The following is an 18,361-nucleotide window of genomic DNA, read 5'->3' as shown; positions in this document are numbered from 1 at the left end:
GTAAAGAAGAGCTTTCCTTTCTCTCCCACCTATTTATTTATTCATTTATTGTATTAGTATGGACTCATAGATTTTTTTAATTTTATTCTGTGATACTGCTATAATTTGAGGCTCATATTAGCATATATGACTAGTGGGGGCAACTTAAGCTATAGTTTTGACATGTCCCTAATTGTTCTTTGAGCTCTTTCTTACTTTCTGACACAGCAGGATACTCCAGTCTTGTCTTATACTCAGCCTTCCCCAGCCTTGGAGTCAGCCATTTTTCCAAGTATTCCTTATTCTGTTTAGTGGGAGTGATGTTTGTAAACTAGGATCTCTCAGCAGATAAGAGCTAAGAAATATAAATAAATGCACGTGTCTATATGTGTGTGTGTGTGTGTGTGTGTATGTGTGTGTGAGTTCATATTAATCCTTATAATTCCAATTCAACAACACAGGTCTGGTCTTGCCCAGTATTTGCCTTCAACAGCCTTTTCATATTTGCAGTGCTCTTCTCTGACATTGAAAATCTGGTTCTCATTTTCCTCAGTATATGTACTTATTTGTTCTGTGTGCCATAATCAGAGAAAGTAATTCCAGAACTGCTAACCCATACCATTGTAAAGAAAACCCCTTTTAACTAGAGTTCAATATATGTTTATAGTTATGTTTATCTGTATACTGACAATATATAAAGTATTATGCTCAAAAGCCACTTAGGTTACTTTCTGTCTTTTAATAAACTTATTTATTTGATTTACATTTGGGTTCATTTGCATTTGATTCCCATTTTGGATTTTTTTCACTTTTCTTTCAAGGCTGATTTTTATTTTACTTTTTGAATGTATAAAACATTAGCATGGTTCCAAAAGTTAAAGCTATACTGGTTGGGGGGCGGGGGTGCCTGGGTAGCTCAGTTGGGTAAGTGGGACTCTTGGTTTTGGCTCAGGTCATGATCTCGCGGTTCATGGGTTCAAGCCCCATGTAGGACTCTGCACTGGCAGCACAGACTGCGCTGGACTTTGCCTCTTTTATTTAACAGTATACCCTGTATTTCATTTTATGTTTGTAAGAATTTTGTTTAATGTTTGTTTATTTTTGATAGAGAGAGTGAGCGAGCACAAGCTGGGAAGGGCAGAGAGAGAGAAGGAGACACAGAATCTGAAGCAGGCTTCAGGCTCTGAGCTGTCAACACAGAGCCTGATATGGCCCTCAGACTCATGAGCTGTGAGATCATGACCTGAGCTGAAGTCGGATGCTCAACAGACTGAGCCACCCAGGCGCCCCTCTGTATTATTTTTTAACAGCTTCATAGTACTCCATCTTTGGATGGGTCACAGTGAATTCAGCAATTCTCCTGTGTTTTGGCTCCTATATTTAGGTTGTTTCCAATGTTTTACAATTACAAATAATGTTTCAATTAATAACCTTGTACAAATATGCTTTTGTATCAAGCGTATTGGAAATTTTAACTTTTTAGTTGTGTGAGCAGTAATGTGTAAGTCATTTTATAATTATATCTCAACCTATTTGCCTGCCTGCTCATGTCTTCCCATCTGCTTTGGCCTTACAAGTGTATTTAAGGCTGTTGAAGGGAAATACTGTGTTGTAATTATTTTTCTGTTTGAGAAACCTTGAAATCAGAGAGCTCTAAGTGGCCTTGGAAACATTTTTAGTCAGTACATAATAGCTAATCATATGTGTTCTGGGCCCAGTTTCATTTTAAGCAATTGACTGCTCCTTGTGCATGCTAATCAATGCTATTTTACCACCTGAGTACGCAGACTGAACTGTTTCTGGGACTTCTTTCTTTCTTTTAATTCATGTTAGGTTCCTTCAAGTTGTACTGCTGACTGGCCACTCCCTGGGGTTATAGAATTGCATTGGATGAGACAGAAGTGGATATTTGGGCATCTGTTTTCTCTGATGGTCTCAGAGCATTAGCCAACATTATAAACTGCAGATTTTCAAAGGAATGGCTTCTTGGATTCCCAGTTAATGCTGCTGGCCCTCTCAGGTGGCTGAGGACTTCCAGTCTTTTGTTCCAATACGTGGGCATTGCAGCAGGAGGAAGACTTCTTCCTAATTAGTAGAGAACCATGTAAAACATTGGCTAGTACAGTTTCCCATCATAGGGACCATGAATGAATTATACATGTGTTGAGGTAATGATTCCCTCAGCCTAAGGGTGGCTGTAGCCTCCCAATAGATCACTTTTGGTTAAGAGAAGCCTTTTGAGTTTATGTGCATGTGCCATACAGATGTTGATCATTTTCTGTGCATGTCCTGACATGGAAAAGGTTGGAAAAGTAGGTTAGAGCACAGTCTCAAAATTAGCGTCAAAGAGCCAAAGACTTGGCTTTTTTTTTTTTTTTTTTTTAATGTTTGTTTAGTTTTGAGACAGAGAGAGAGGGAGAGAGAACTTGAGCTGGGGAAGGGCAAAGAGAGGGGGACAGAGGATCCGAAGCGGGCTCTGTGTTGACAGCAGAGAGCCTGATGCAGTGCTCAAACTCATGAACCATGAGATCATGAACTGAACTGAAACCAAGAGTTGGACGCTTAACTGACTGAGCCACCCAGGCGCCCCAGGGACACTGCTTCTTAAAGAGAATCTGGTAATAAGGTGGATAAAGAGGAATTAAATTTTAGCCTACTGGTTCATAAAAATAGGCTGAACACCATATATTTAATTTGGTGTGATTTAAAATCATTCCTATTTTTTTCTTTGCTAAAAAGAAATTTGCTAAAAAAGAATTGGAAACTTAAAAAATATTTTTGTTTACCCGAAGAAAATGAAAACACTAATTCAAAAAAGATATATATACCCCCGTGTTTATTGCAGTGTTACTTAGAGTAGCCAAAATAAGGAAGCAACTCAAGTGTGGACTGATAGATGAATGGATAAAAAAGTGTTTTATACACACACACACACACACACACTCTCTCTCTCTCTCTCTCTCTCTCTCTCTCTCTCTCTCTCTGTCTCTCTCTGGAATATTACTCAGCCATCAAAAATAATGAGATCTTGGCTTTTGCAGCAACATGATGGACCTAGAAGGCATAATGCTAAGTGAAATAAGTCAGAAAGACAAGTACCATATGATTTCACTTATACATGGAATCTAAAAAGCAAAACAAAGCAGAAACAGACCCCATAAACAGAGAACAGATTAGTGGTTGCCAGAGGGGAGGGGTGGAGAGACAGGGTGAAAGGGAGTGGGAGGTACAGGTTTCTAGTTACGGAATGTTTAAGTCATGGGGATGAAAGGTAAAGCATAGGGCATGTACAATGGTATTGCAATAGTGTTGTATGATGACAGATGGTAGCTATACTTGTGGTGATATAGTATAGAGTTGTCGAATCACTGTTGTATACCTTAAACTAATGTAACAATGTGTGTCAACTATACTTCATTAAAAATAAATAAATTAAAAAAATTTTTAAATGACTTGGCTTAGTGCATTGTACTGGATATTGGAATACCCAAGGTATATTTTGCTTGATTAGATTGGTGAGCCATCATATAATCTCTGTTCTAAATACCTTTGAGTTGAGTGTATTTCAGTGTGGTTTTGACACTTAAGTTGTTTCTGTACTTAAATATTTTATTTGTGTCATTAAGTTATTTAAACCTCTTTGCACATTTCTCAAAATGTACATCTAAAATGCATTTGCTTTCTAAATACAGTATATTTCTTTTACATTGGATATATAAAATTTAATGATTCTGACATTAAGGTGGTTATCGTACTTCAATCAATTTTGAAATAAACTTCTTAAAATTGACTATTTTACCTCTTTCATTTGATGTTTTGAATATTATAATTTTAGGTCAGATATAGGAGGGGTTTCTGAGGGATTTTTGCTGACTTTAATGTGACTTACGTATTTGAATTTTTTTATGAAAAAGAATTGTCAGCTGCAATTCCTTTTAGTGAGTGTAAACTAAGGGAAAAAATTCTGAGAATTGGTACTCATGGTATATGTGGACATATGTTAACTGTATTATATATAATAGCAGCCACCAGAATTAACCCCTGGCAGCCATTTTATTCTTTTTAATACATTTTTGAGGGAAATAAAACTGACAGTCACTGGTGCTGTCTCTTTGTTAGGTCCTTTGCTGTGCACTTTGTATCTTTTGTCTTAGGAAATCTTTACCATAGCCATGTGAGGTTGAGGTGGTGTTTGTCCTTTATTCCAGATGAAGAAGCTAGCTCTGGAACCAGCCTCTTAAGGTCACAGAATAAAACAATGGTAAAGCTAGAAGGTAAACGTAAAACTGCTGGTTATGAAGCCCATGCTTGCTTCATTATGTCACATGACCTCTTAACATGTTTATTTTGAGTCTTTAGAATAACAGCTACATTCCTATAAGGGTTAACCTAATCATTTGGTGTATTTTTTGTGTTAAAGAAGGAAGATTTCTTTTGGCAGGGTTGAGTCAAGGGCAGATGATCAAGGCCTCTGCCTAGTTCAACCCAAATGATATAGAAAAGAGTTCTGGCCATTGTGCCCATCCTTTTCCTCCTCCTTCTTCTAGGCTGGCCATGCAGCAATTTTCTCAGAAATCCAAGAGAAAAGTGTGAGTACTTCCTCAGAAATCTTGGCATTCTAGATAGGATGGGGGGGACTCTTGATCCCAGCTAGAAAGGCCTGGGATCAGACATTGCTGAGTAAGATAGGGGTCAAGTCAGGCTGGCTGAGGAGTATGTTAGAACTCTTAGAGCAAAGATAGAATTGGAAACAGAGATAGAGTATTCATTCATAACTATTCAGTTTTTCCAATCGAACCTTCAGTAAAATCTGAGGTTACCCAGAATGCTTATTAAAGAACATATTCCTGGGGATGCCCAGCTGGCTCAGTTGGTTAAGCTTCCCATCTTGGCTTCAGCTCAGGTCATGATCTCATGGTTCGTGAGTTTGAGCCCCGCTTTGGTCCCAGCACAGAACCTGTTTGGGACCTTCTCTTTCCCTCTCTGTCTGCCCTCCCCTGCTTGCTTGCTCACTCTCTCTCTCAAAATAAATAGATAAACTTAAAAAAAATAATCCACAGAGACCAAAAAAAAAAAAAGAAGGATAAGCTCTTGGGGCGCCTGGGCGGCTCAATCAGCTAAGCCTCCAACTTCGGCTCGTGTCATGATCTCACAGTTCGTGGCTTCGAGCCCTGCGTCGGGTTCTGTGCTGGCAGCTGGAGCCTGTGCCCTGGTTCAGATTCTGTATCTGCCTCTCTCTCTGCCCCTCCTCTGCTCATGCTCTGTCTCGCTCTCTCTCAAAAATAAGTAAACATTTAAAAAGAACAAAAAAAAAAAAAAAAGAAAGTTGGACCCTTAACTGACCAAGCTACCCAGGTGCCCCGAGGCTTTGTAGTTTTAAAGGAGAGAAAAGGAATTCTTGCAAGTGTCCGTAACACTTCCATAAGAATCTTTATTCAGAATTTGGGGTTGCTATGGGAATAGTGTTTTTGAAATTTGAAGTTTGTTTTTATAATATAGGGCAACATTAGAAGTGATTTTTGTGCTCAAATAAGAATTAGGTTGTCTTATGGTAGTGACAGCACATCTGGATTTGAGTTATTAAAATATTGAGAGGATATAGAAAGAGCCAGTCCCAGAGATGATGGCAGTTTAGTTGATGATAGACCACCATGTCTTTACTCTCTTACTACTTCTATTGCAGAGAGGATAGTCTAGCCTTTATATAATTTTGATTCCTATGGGTAGAACCTTTTGAAGGTTCCCATCCTCGCTTCTCTTAAACAATGTCAATCATTCCAGTGAGTTTGGTAGGTGTGAGTGATGGATGCTATATCACTGATAGCTCTCTTTCTAGATGTGGTTTTCTGGTTATCTACTGCTGCATAACAAAGCTACATGTTAATAGCTTAAAGCAACCATTTTATGTTGCTTATGATTTTGTGAATCAGGAATTCAGGAGGAACTTGGCTTGTGTTGCATCTTATGGAGTACCTAGGGCTGGAGCCGTCTTCTTCCAAGATGGCTTCTTAATTCACATGTCTGGTGCTTCTGTGCTCCATAGTCTCTCTCCCTTTCCCAACCCCTGATCCCATGGTATCATATTCTCCAATATCTCTCCATGTGGTGTGGGTTTCTCATAGTACGTTGGTCTCAGGATGATCAGACTCCTTAGATGGTGGCTGGCTTTTCTAAGAGTAAGCATTCCAAGTAATATCAAGAGTAAGCTGTCAGTTTCTTAAGGTCTGGACTTGTAAATGGATACAGAGTCTCTTCTCTTATATTCAGTTGATCAGGGCAGTTACAGAGCCTGCCAAATTCAAAGAATGAGGACATAGACCTACCTCTCGATGGAAGGAATGTGAAAGTATTTGTGGCTATCTTTAATCTATCACAGGGCCATTAAACAGGAGAGAAGGATTATGAGAAATACTGAACCGTGACTTTACCAGAAAACAATTTACTTATTTAATGATTCAGGAGAGATTAATGGATTGCTAGTCTTGAATAAGAATGGGAGTGAGCAGGAGAGAGCTGCCAGAAGGAGGAAGGTAGAAAAGGTTCTTATGGGGCAAAGTGGAAAGGCGACCAAGGTACCCTTTGCTTCATAATTGCTTTCCCTGCCTTGGCCCTGAACTCTTTGTTCTGTGATCTTGGCCTTGATCACTTCTTTCCCCTTTGGATTTGATGCTCATGCTTGGTGGTCATCGTCGTCACCATCATCATCTTCTCCTCCTCCTCTGCACCCTCCTTCCTCCCTCCTCCTCCTCCTCTCCCTCTAGTATTTGGACCTCTGCCTAGTCTCCCAGACTCTGCATTGGCTTACTCCTTTGGCCCTTGGCACCTCCCATTGCTTTTTAGGAGAACTCTCCTATTTCTCTGTTCCTTGGGAACCCGATGCCCACTCCCAGAATGAGCAGCATTGGGTGATGGGGTGTGACAGACCATGATTTTGGCTGTGTTCAAACTGCTCTGGCACCTTTGGCATTTGATTAGTATAGCTGGATTTCTTCTTTTCTGGACTACATTGTGGCCCAGTTCCTGCTGTCTTTATGTGACTTTACCAACTCTTTTCCCCCAGTGATTTCAGAGGATTCGAGTTGAAGATAGGAGAGACTTCAGAACTTGTAGCATAGAATAGGCTTGTGAACATATGGTTCAAATAATATTTATGGTATAAAGAAGATTATATGCCTTGCTCTTAAATATCTAAAAATACATTAGTTAGAGGGTAAGCTGGTTTAGTCCTAGAATATTGTTCTACTTATATTTACTGGAATACTCATAGAATTTTTATGATAATACTGCTCTGTTCTTCAGTTTCACAGGGAATAACACTTTTACTATTGACACTTTTGTGTAATGTGTATGTGTGTGTGTTTTGAATAACAGCTGCAAAAATTTTGTTTTCACTGATTATATTTTTACAAACCCGTAAGTTGTAGTCTTGGATTTTGATTTAACTTACCACTCATGCTTAATAATTTAGAATTAAGACTGTTTCATTAGGACAACTTTATATTATCAGCATCTTTAAATTTAAGCCATTTAAAAATTTTACTATACAAGTAGTAATGGTTTCTGAAAAACTTCAAACACTGTAGTAGAAAATAGGCCCATGTGGCTCCAATCCCCCATCCCATTTGTTTTACATAACCACTAACAGTTATATACTATATATCTTTTCAGACTTTAAAAATTCCGTAAACAGGTATATAATATACACACGGAAACACATAGTATAAAATCTTTCCAAAAATATGACAACCTTCTGGACTTACTGCTTTATAGCCATCCATGCCTTCAAACAGTTTGATTTCCAGTTCTGTCACTTACTAACTTAGCAAGTTACGTAACTTGTCTATGCCTTAGTTTGCTTATCTGTACAAAGAATAATATATTCCTTATTGGATTTTAGAGGATTAGATTAAGTAATATTCATAAAGTGGTTGCCATGGTGCCTGATACATAGTATGTCCTAGATAAATATGAATTAGATAAAAGTGAACTTGCTTTTTTTTTTTTTTAACATTTATTTATTTTTGAGTCAGAGAGAGAGCATGAACAGGGGAGGGTCAGAGAAAGAGGGAGACACAGAATCTGAAACAGGCTCCAGGCTCTGAGCTGTCAGCACAGAGCCTGACGCGGGGCTCGAACCCACGGACGGAGAGATCATGACCTGAGCCGAAGTCGGACGCCTAACCGACTGAGCCACCCACACGCCCCTGAACTTGCTTTTTAAAAAACCCGTATTGTGGATGTTTTCTTATGGCCTGGTAATATTTTTAGAGTGCTACACTTAAAAAATTTTGTGTGTGTTTGGGGGGAGTAGTGTTCTGAGTTTTACTGTCATAGCAGCGTGTTTGTCTATAACAGTTTTATACAGTGATTCCATACGCTTAAACTTCCTACCCCTTACTGTTGAAGTGAGTTGCTGTTACTGATGGGCGATGTGGTGGGAATGTGTTCGCCTCTCAAGTGGTGGGAGGCAGGAAAAAAAGCTGAAAACCATTGGTTTAGAATTCTATACTACATTAGCAATTAATCCTTGTGTTAGGCCTTCAGATTAGGCGGAGAGTAGAGTTGGGAGACTTCTGCCTATATGGGAAGATGACATTGTTTCATTTTTTTCCTTATATTCTTTGACTAATTTTATGATTAGAGAGGACATGCCTATCGCCTCGTCTTCATTTTACAATGAAGAAATAGACCCAGAATAGTAGTGATGGTCTCAAAAAAAATTTTTTAAGTAGGCTCCATTCCCAGCACTGAGCCCAATGAGGGTCTTGAATTTATGACCCTGAGATCAAGAGTCAGACACATAACCGATTGAGCCACCCAGACACTCCTGATATTCTCAGGAGTTCTCTGGTTCTAGTAATGGTAGAACCAGGACTAGAATCTTGGTCATTGGATCCTCACCTTTCTGAATTCTTAAGAAGGTAAAGAGCCTCACTTTGAGTTGAAGCAACTAGTGAGTAATGGATGCACTATAGGTGGCTTGCCTGTCAGTGCTATATGCTTGAACTATTTTGTGGGTAGAAACAGTGACTAAGTTGTATCATAAGCATTGGTGCATGATGTTTTATTAAAAACATTTTTAGAATTTCATGAGAGTTGTTGATAGGCTTTGAATATCAAATGTACTGTATATTATTAGGTTCTAGGTAGTGAATACTAAGGATATTGGAGATCAGTGGTTATGTGGAAAGAACGTTGTATTCAATGTGGATGCCATCTTGTCTTGTGAACGAACTCCTTGTCTTCAGAACACAAGCTGAAAACATTTGTGTGTAAATGACCCTTTAAGCACAAAATGGGCCCCTAGTTTTCTGCCTTTCTTTATCTCTTGATAAAGGAGCACACTACCATTCCTTTTGCAAAAGTAGTTAAGAAATAAAATCATTTTGGTTATAGATCACTTGGATGCCTTCCCTCTGCCTGTGTGCCCTATTCTCACCTCCTGGTTTCCAGGAGAGTTAAAACTTTGGGGCTTTTAGGAAGAAGATCTGGCATGAGCATGTTTTAGAGGCTGGTGCTCCTTCACCCCTCTCAGCATATGTGTTATAGCTTCTACCTTCTGGAGACTGGCTCTAGCCAGGAGAAGATCAAGACTCTCTACCTCCAAAAAGGCCCTTTTGCCAAACTGTAGAGTTTGTGGCTGAGGTGAGAACAGGGCCAGAGGAAGGTTGTGATGCCATAGTTGAAGGAGGAGAGTAGAGGGAGCCTAGTTAGTACCAACCTCTGAGCTGAGATGCCCAAGCTTAGCTTACAGTTGGAAGAATCCAAATAAATTGGAGAGATTGGTGAAAGAAAGAGTAACTTTGAGGACATTTTATAATATGAGTAAAGGCAAAACTCCATTTATGAGATCCAGTGACTCTGTCGTGGCCAAGTGTAACTGAGAAATACACCACCTGACTTCCTTGCCTTGATATCACCTTTAAGTATAATTAGGTGTAATAAAAAGAGCTCTAATAAGTTCTTAGATTTATCTTTTTAAACTTCTACAAGTTTCTATCCTTATAACTGTTTCTGTCAAGTTCTAGCATTTAAGATTTAAAAAAATAAAACCTCTTCAGTTTAATATTTTTATTTTTCACTGAATAGATAGTATGAATATTCATAGCTTAAAAACATTTTTATTGACTCTGTGGGGTTGTGTTTTTTTAAAAAAACATATATATATGTATATATATGGTCGACCCTTGATCAACACAGGTTTGAACTATGTGGGTCTACTTATATGTGGATTTTTTCAGTAAATATAGTGTAGTACTGTAAATGTGCTTTCTCTTATGATTTTCTTAATATTTTCTTTAGCTTACACTTTTTTTTTTTTTTTTAATTTTTTTTTTCCAACGTTTATTTATTTTTAAGACAGAGAGAGACAGAGCATGAACGGGGGAGGGGCAGAGAGAGGGGGAGACACAGAATCGGAAGCAGGCCCCAGGCTCTGAGCCATCAGCCCAGAGCCCGACGCGGGGCTCGAACTCACGGACCGCGAGATCGTGACCTGGCTGAAGTCGGACGCCTAACCGACTGCGCCACCCAGGCGCCCCACTTTAGCTTACTCTTATATAACATACAAAATATATGTTAATGGACTGTTTATGTTATCACTAACACTTACAGTCAACTATAGGCTATTAGTAGTTAAGTTTTTGGGGAGTCAAAAGTTATATATGGATTTTTGACTGTGTGGGGTTGGGACCCTAAACCCTCCCTGCATTGTTCAAGGGTCAACTGTATATTATTCCAGTTACATTATGGTTCATCTAGCATTTTATAGAAGAGCCTGGGAAACTTCTAATACTGTTTCCATGGAAAATATGTTCATCCTACAGATAAACTTTTGAAACTCATCTGCCTATAAATTGAGACTACCTTTTATAATAAGATAGTGCCCCTTAAGGTGATAAAATAAATAATTTCAAAATTATTTGTAGTGTTCTTTTATTCATGCTACGTCTTGTTCTCAACAACAATTGAAAGTTAGTTTAATGTACCCCTACAATGGGGTACATTAAAGTTTCCTTGTTTGGGAGTGCCTGGGTGACTCAGTCAGTTAAATGTCCGACTTCGGCTCACGCTATGATCTCATGGCTCGTGAGTTTGAACCCCGTGTTGAGCTCTGCTGACAGCTCAGAGCCTGGAGCCTGCTTTGGATTCTGTGTCTCCTCTCTCTGCTCCTCCCCTGCTCATGCTCTCTCTTTCTCTTTGTCTTTGTCTCTATCAAAAAGAAATGAACATAAAATTTTTTTAAAAAAGGTTTTTAATTTGGATAAGGTATGTATAAATGGTGACTGTTCCCCAACACAGTGCAATAAGTGGCTTCAGAATGTCTCATCATACCCTATTCTCTATAGTTTTTTAGCTTTCAGATATTTTTTTGGTGTTAAAGTATTAAGCCCTCAGAAAGCACTGTCATTTAAATAGCCAAGACCAACTTTCTTACTGTAAAGATTCATGTTAGAAGAAGTCAGGTTTCTTAACTTAGGAAGTGAAGTCTTTTTTGAGTTTTATTAAAAGGCACAGTCACTTTTTGCAGTATTTCTGAAAGTCAATACTTTATTTTCTTTTATTCTCTTTCTTCATCCCTGTGTAACATCCCTGTTTATTTACCTACTTATTTATTTTATTGAGGTACAATTCACATAACAAAAGTAACCATTTTAAAGTGAAAAATTCAGTGGCATTTAGTACATCTACAGCCATGACCTCTATCTAGTTCTGAGACATTTTCATCATCTCAAAATAAACTCTATACCCATTAAGTAGTTACTCCCATTTCTTTTTGCCCTAGCCTCAGGGCAAAATTTGCTATTTTAAAATTTGATATTGAGAAATTAAAAAGCTAATAAAACTTTTTGACTTAATTGAGATGTTATAACACAAGATGTAGAATATGTTGTTCTAAATTCAACAGCATGCAGAAATGCATTTAATATGCTGGCAGTGGAGAAATTAGTTTATAAAGTTGTATGTGCTGTGTGTATATTTCCACCTATAAGGAGGAAAAAGGAATACTTCGTAGAAAACACACCAAAGTGATAGTGATATTACTCTAGATTTTTTTCTCATTTAAAAGAGGAAAAAAAGTTTCCATAATTAAAATGAAAACAAACTCTAGATAGTTAAAAACTTGGGCCTAAACTTACTGTTGTAACATAATTACATATTTCAGGTTAATACTAAACTTCAACAGCTCCCCCCACCCCCGATTGAGTTATGTGTTTCTTAGTATTTAATAAGAGAAAAAGATTTGCTGGAGGAACAAAGTTATAGTACTCATGGTTTTTCAGTCCTCCAGTTATATCTCAAACCATGAATACCTGTTTTGAGTAAGCTGTGTTCTAATTTATTTTCCTTTAAAAAATATATACTTTAGAACTTTCTTTTCAAACTATAAAAACATCATATTCCTGTTGATATAAATCAAATACCATGGGGGTGTACAAATGAAAAGCTAACAGTCTCCCCTCAAATATAGTCTTCTCACGTACCTGCCTATAATAATTGCTGTTAGTAGTTTGGCTAGAATTCTTCATGGCCTTTTGGTCATGTGGCTTACATGCCACGTATAATAAAATTGGACCCAATCAAGTAAAAACCTCAAATGCCTTCAGGATGGCCCTGGCAGTTACTGTAAAGGTGTGAATGCATTAAGGAAAGGTAGGAACCTTGCCTGCTGGAAGGAAATTTTACCACACAAAGCTTTCATATTCAAGAAAGGTTAGAGCCTTGTGCTGGCCAGACAAGCAGAATCCCTTGGGCAGTGTATCACTGTGCTTTCCTATTCCTTGCCTACCTCTTCCCTCCCATACAAATATAGAATGAAGGTATGTCAGAGATTTATTTAACTCATTAATGAAGTAAACAGCAGGATGATAAAGCTGATTTTAAGAGCATTTGAGGAATTGAGTGCATGTAGATATTGAAGAAAGAACATTGAAATAAATTGTTAAACTTGATGTAAAATTGGTTAATGTCCTATATAGTAGTAAAACCATTACTTTTTTTTTTTTTTTTTCAACGTTTATTTATTTTTGGGACAGAGAGAGACAGAGCATGAACGGGGGAGGGGCAGAGAGAGAGGGAGACACAGAATCGGAAACAGGCTCCAGGCTCTGAGCCATCAGCCCAGAGCCCGACGCGGGGCTCGAACTCACGGACGGCGAGATCGTGACCTGGCTGAAGTCGGACGCTTAACCGACTGCGCCACCCAGGTGCCCCAAAACCATTACTTTTGGAGTGTGCTGGACAGATACATCTCAAAAATCTACCTGTTTACCTCTAACTTCATAGAATTTGGGTCCTAATCAACAATAAACAGTAGTCAAACAGTAGTACTATAATTAAAATCTTTGGGAGGACCTCTTAATGCTTCATTACATGTTGAAAAGGCCAATGGTTCTTGATTAACCTCATTTCAAGTTTTGGTCAGTTTTTCTTACCAGCCAGAAAGGCCTGTTGTAATGTGTAAGGCAAGAATAGTACAGTAAGGACCAGGATTTGGAGGAGCTTAAACTAGGAAATTTGAACTTTCAACAGATGTTTATTGAGTACACACTGTGTGCCAGGCAATGGATTTATTATACTCCTGAGTGTGTGGTTGTGCCATGGTGCCCCTCCCATACCCCTAGGAGGTGGACTTATGGTTCTCAAGGGGTTGTATTACGGAGTCACCTGAGAAGCTACTTTTCTCAGAATACACGTGTTCTTTGTCCTCTTTCCCCACCCCAATTGTAGATATCTTTGCCTGAGTAAAACATAGGAGTTTTGAAATAGCTTTGCACATGATTTTTGTGTCTCTTCTTTTTGAAAATCATTGTTATGTTTATTGGGCTTTTTTTTTAATTGAATAGGTAAACAGTAGGCAAAATTATAAGCAGTATTTTAAAAGTTTTCATGCTTTTCTTGCCTGTCCCATCCTTATAATACTTAAACTAAAATAATGTCCTGATTTACCCTCAGCAGGAATTATATGCAGTTGTCCTATTTAGAATTGAATTTCATGCAACCAAGACATTCATCTGGGAAGAGCTGGGTGTAGTCTTCCAAATTGTATCTTTAGGCTTTGTCTCTAACTAAGTAAACTGAAAGAATTGTCATTTATACTAGTATATAATCTGCCTGGCAAAGACATGTGATTAAAAAATTAGACTTAAAAAATGTTTTTAAGAGAAAATAGACTGTCATTAGCTTGTTGGAGACTGGTAAAAGTGAATACGTAATAAAGGAAAAATGTATATGTTCTTGTGATTGAACTGTTTGAGTCAACAATTAAAATGAGCAGCTGCTGTGGACATGCATTTCAGTTCTTTTCAGTGTAACTTTAATTAGGCAGCCATTCTGTGTACATGCACTCACAAAGCAAGGATTTAGGATTTCAGTACACCTAAGCAGCCATGGAATTTATAACTTAATCACAGGATATGATATTACAGATTAGGGGAGAAACTGGGAAATAACATGATACAATTGGTATATTGTGTATTTTTCTTTTTATTAGTGTGCCGGTCCAACAAAAGCCCCTGGGTCTGTTTGACTTGTTCAAGTGTCCACTGTGGAAGGTAGGTGACATACTTATTACCTCACTACCCTACTTGATTTTTTCAATTTGCCTTTAAGCTTTATGTCAAAGTTTTATTGATTTGGATTATCAACACCATTGCTTAATCATAGTCTGTAATTTCTCTGTATGGCTTCCCTCTCCTAATACAGTCTATTTGCTCAGTGATAAAACTGAGGAAAATCTAGGGGGAAAAACCTTTGTATTGATACTCAGAAGAATTAATTTGATGATCAGATAATCTAGTAATATTTGATTAAAAAGATGAAATGAGAGAACTTCGAAATCTTTAAATAAAAGTTTACCTTATGGTTGTTTCTTAAACCTTTTAATAGGGTAAATTCAAGCATACACAAAAGTAGAGAGATAATATAATTGAACCCCATTACTTTCATCACCCAATTTCAACAGCTGTCAATACGTTGCCTGTCTTATTTCTTCTATTCCCTATACCATGCCCGGCTTTACTAACTTTTGAATCAAATTCCAGTTATCACATCATTCTTCTGAAAACAAAATAACAAAATGTTTACAGATAAAGAGTTCCCTTTATTACAGATAAAGGAATCCCCTTGAAAATGATCTCACTGTGGAGTTCATTATTAATTCGTGTCTAAGATGTACCAACTGTTTCATTGTTCCATTAATACATTTTTTGTTTTACGAAAAACTCCCACCCCCACCCCCCAATTCTGGTTCAAGCCTAGCTTTTCGTCCCCATTCTTGGCTTCAAAATGATGTTACTTAAATACTTTGATAACTCTTTTCTTCAAACTCAAATAAATACCAACCTTTGTGTTCTTTTACCTTGGCAGTAGCACATTTATTCCTATTGCTCTTTTAACTTAGAAAATCCACTTTGAATTTACTTAGAACGGGAAATCATACTGTCACACAGGTCGAAATATACTTTGTATTTATTAGGACTATTTCCCCATTGTTATTTTTAAATCTTCATTGCATGAAGAAAGCATCTATGTTCAGTTCAAATCTATGTTCAGTTCACTTTTGATTTTTTACATTTTGAGTCGTGGAATTGAGTATTTTTTCCATGTACACTTAAAAGTACGTTTGGAAAATGTTAACTGCATATCTTAATTGTGGCTGTTGTGGTTTTGAAATCTCTAGGATTTGGGGAACCTGAAAATACTTTGTACAGATAACATTTTTTTTAAAAAAAGAAGAAAAGTACAAGCACTTAAATTCTGCACTTGAAGAGACAGATTCCTCTCCTAGATTTTGAGAGGTGAGAATTATAATGCACTAAAATTTATGTAGTTCTGTTCTCCAGTTGTCTCATAGTGCTCTACGACCTAAATCTTGAAGGTCATATGCCAGCAAAAAGACCTAACAAACTCGCAAAAATTGGAGAGATTAATATTCTTAATAGCAAGCAACAAACAATTCTCTTAAGTAGGTTTTGGAAAAACAAAATGAAAAATTTCTAGACTCTGCAGGTAGTCTGTTTCTAATTGCAAGCAGTCTTAAATTTAGAAATTTTACATAGTTTCGGAGAAATATGATTAAATAGATTAAACAGATAATGAGAGTAGCTTGTGTTTGGTTCTTCATTTTACATAGCTGATTGGTTAATTTTCTTTTATGTAATCCTGGGTATTGATTGCCAAGCGTTCTGATTTTCAGTAATTTTAGGCCAGTTGTCTGCAGAAAGTCTTAAATTGAATATTCCTTCAACTAGAAAACATAGTTTGTCAGTAGCATATTTGATTTATGTAATTTAGTTGGCCTTCACGACATCATCCTGTTTATTTTTCAAATTTTTGTGATTGTTAGAGGTCTGTGATATATACATTGATGCTTTTCCTTCTTAGACCAAATTGTCCAGTTAAAATCTAATCTAAATGAGGGAAATACTTGTTTGTATGTTATTCATCTTATACGTAACTGTTAACTTCTGAGTGATATATTTGAATATTACCCAAAACATAGCTAATCTTAATGTCAGCAGTAATATACTTCCTACTTTTCAGTGATGTTTTACAGTAACGATTGAAACCTCTAGTACATTGAAAGACTATAGTGTGGTGGCTAAGTGAAGTATACGTACTATGTACAGATGACCAGTTTTCAAAGACTTAAAGTAATGCCTTATTATCATCATTCAGTACTGCTTTTTCTTTGATTTGGAAGGTGCTCATTATAAATAGTAGTTGTGTTTCTCGACAGTATAAATTATATAAGCATAGGAAATTGAGGTAATTAGATGTTGAACCTATATGATGCCTTGGAATTTAAATATTGGGTGTTTCTTGACCTATGCAACGTATGTACGTAATATGACCACTTTCTAAGCACAGAGGTTAAGTAACTCGTCTAAGTTCACGATGTCTAGCATGTGACAAGGTTACTTTTGAAGCCAGGAAGTCTAGTTTTTGAGCTTATACTCTTAATCATTATTTTATTTTAAAATTGCTTTATACCTTTGTGGACAGAGGACTCATATACACACAAGTTTTGGTTATGTTTACTATGATGAAAAAAACAGGGGAAAAAAAACATCAAAGTTTAAGGTGAGGTTGTAGTGCCTCTGATGCTTCCAGCTTTCCTAGGGTAGAGGCTGGACCTGAAGTTCATCCTCCTTATTTACCCCAACTGTCCTACTTTCCCCAAGGTGAGTGTTGCTCCTACTATAATTGAGATGCCTCATGACAAAATGTTACTTTAATTCTCTGAGTATGTTTATTTTGGTACCATTTAAACAACATTTGTTTTGACTGAGTTTTCAATTAGGCCTTGCCTTCTATAAATCGACTACTGTCTAGGGACTGGGAAATTTTGTTTTATAAGGTCTTCACAGTACTGGTCAGTTACAACATAGTACAATATTTAGGTGGAGGTTGAGAGGAATTTGGGTGTACACCATACGCATTATTTCAGTTTCATTCTGCCTTCTGTAATACATTGATTTATTAAGTCTGAGTTGGAAAGTATTAGGAGATTTCTATGAATATAGTTGACCTTTGATTGTCTTTGTCCATGTAAAGAAATAAGTTTATGTAGGTTTAAGATGATTTGTACTTTCTGTTGTTTCCAAACAAACGTGTTTCCATATGAGTGGAACTAATTATTTAGGCATTCGAATACAAGATCTGAAGCCATATTGATGAGAAAGAGACAGAAGATGATCTTGTTTCCATATCTAACTTTCACCTTTTATATTAAGCAGCAGTCCAGGCATAACCTGTGGTCCTTTGGGAAGTGGTTGAGTGATTTAGTTTACAGAGTTCACCTTTGAGAACAACCTGAGTTGGGGGTTAGCAGTCTGAGAAAAGCTTAAAAAAAGAAAAAAGCTACAGCAAAAGCATTAGCAAAGGGGTTGATAAGTGATAATGTCAATGGTATTGAAACTGATTTGCATAGATGATGCTTTTCCTTGCCTCATCCTAATCTGTGTATAATTAAAAGTTGACTGTCATGTTTGATTGTAAAAAAGTATATTTTAAGCACTCAGCTTAATAAATCACTATCCAATTGAATGCTTTTATAGGACTGAGTACTCTTAAAAGGAGGAATTCTTTCTCATTTTAGTTTGATTATCATCTGATTTTATTGTCATCTGCTACTATTTTAACTTCCAAAGTAATATTTGGGTTAAAATGAATTTTTATTTGGTTTTTATAAGGTATGTGAATGGCCATGCAAAAAAACATTATGAAGATGCACAAGTACCCTTAGCTAATCATAAGAAATCAGAAAAGCAAGATAAACCTCAGCACACAGTGTGTATGGATTGCAGTAGCTACAGTACATACTGGTAAGTATTAGTATTTTCTGGAAATGATATTCCTTACTCAGTGTGCAAATGTT

The 18,361-nt window shown here is 37.1% G+C and overlaps 1 protein-coding gene across 3 annotated transcripts in view; it reads left to right on the top strand.

Annotated features, from left to right (window-relative positions):
- The window catches only part of USP3 (ubiquitin specific peptidase 3), a 102,076-nt gene that overhangs the window by 16,275 nt on the left and 67,440 nt on the right, over nucleotides 1-18,361 (top strand). For 2 of the 3 annotated variants that reach the window (XM_047074991.1, XM_047074992.1), the window contains exons 2-3: nucleotides 14,474-14,534; nucleotides 18,177-18,308. In XM_047074991.1, the coding sequence (XP_046930947.1) occupies nucleotides 14,474-14,534; nucleotides 18,177-18,308 (193 nt within the window). Of the gene's footprint in view, nucleotides 1-14,473; nucleotides 14,535-15,686; nucleotides 15,780-18,176; nucleotides 18,309-18,361 lie in introns of those variants that run through there. The other variant, XM_047074993.1, reaches the window with a different exon arrangement.

Source organism: Lynx rufus, unplaced genomic scaffold (genome assembly GCF_022079265.1).
Source record: "Lynx rufus isolate CCGP_SWC_20201006 ecotype Redwood Valley unplaced genomic scaffold, mLynRuf1.p SCAF_13, whole genome shotgun sequence".
Lineage (NCBI taxonomy): Eukaryota > Metazoa > Chordata > Mammalia > Carnivora > Felidae > Lynx > Lynx rufus.
Note: the sequence above shows the minus strand (reverse complement) of the source record. Positions and strands in the feature narration are given on the sequence as shown.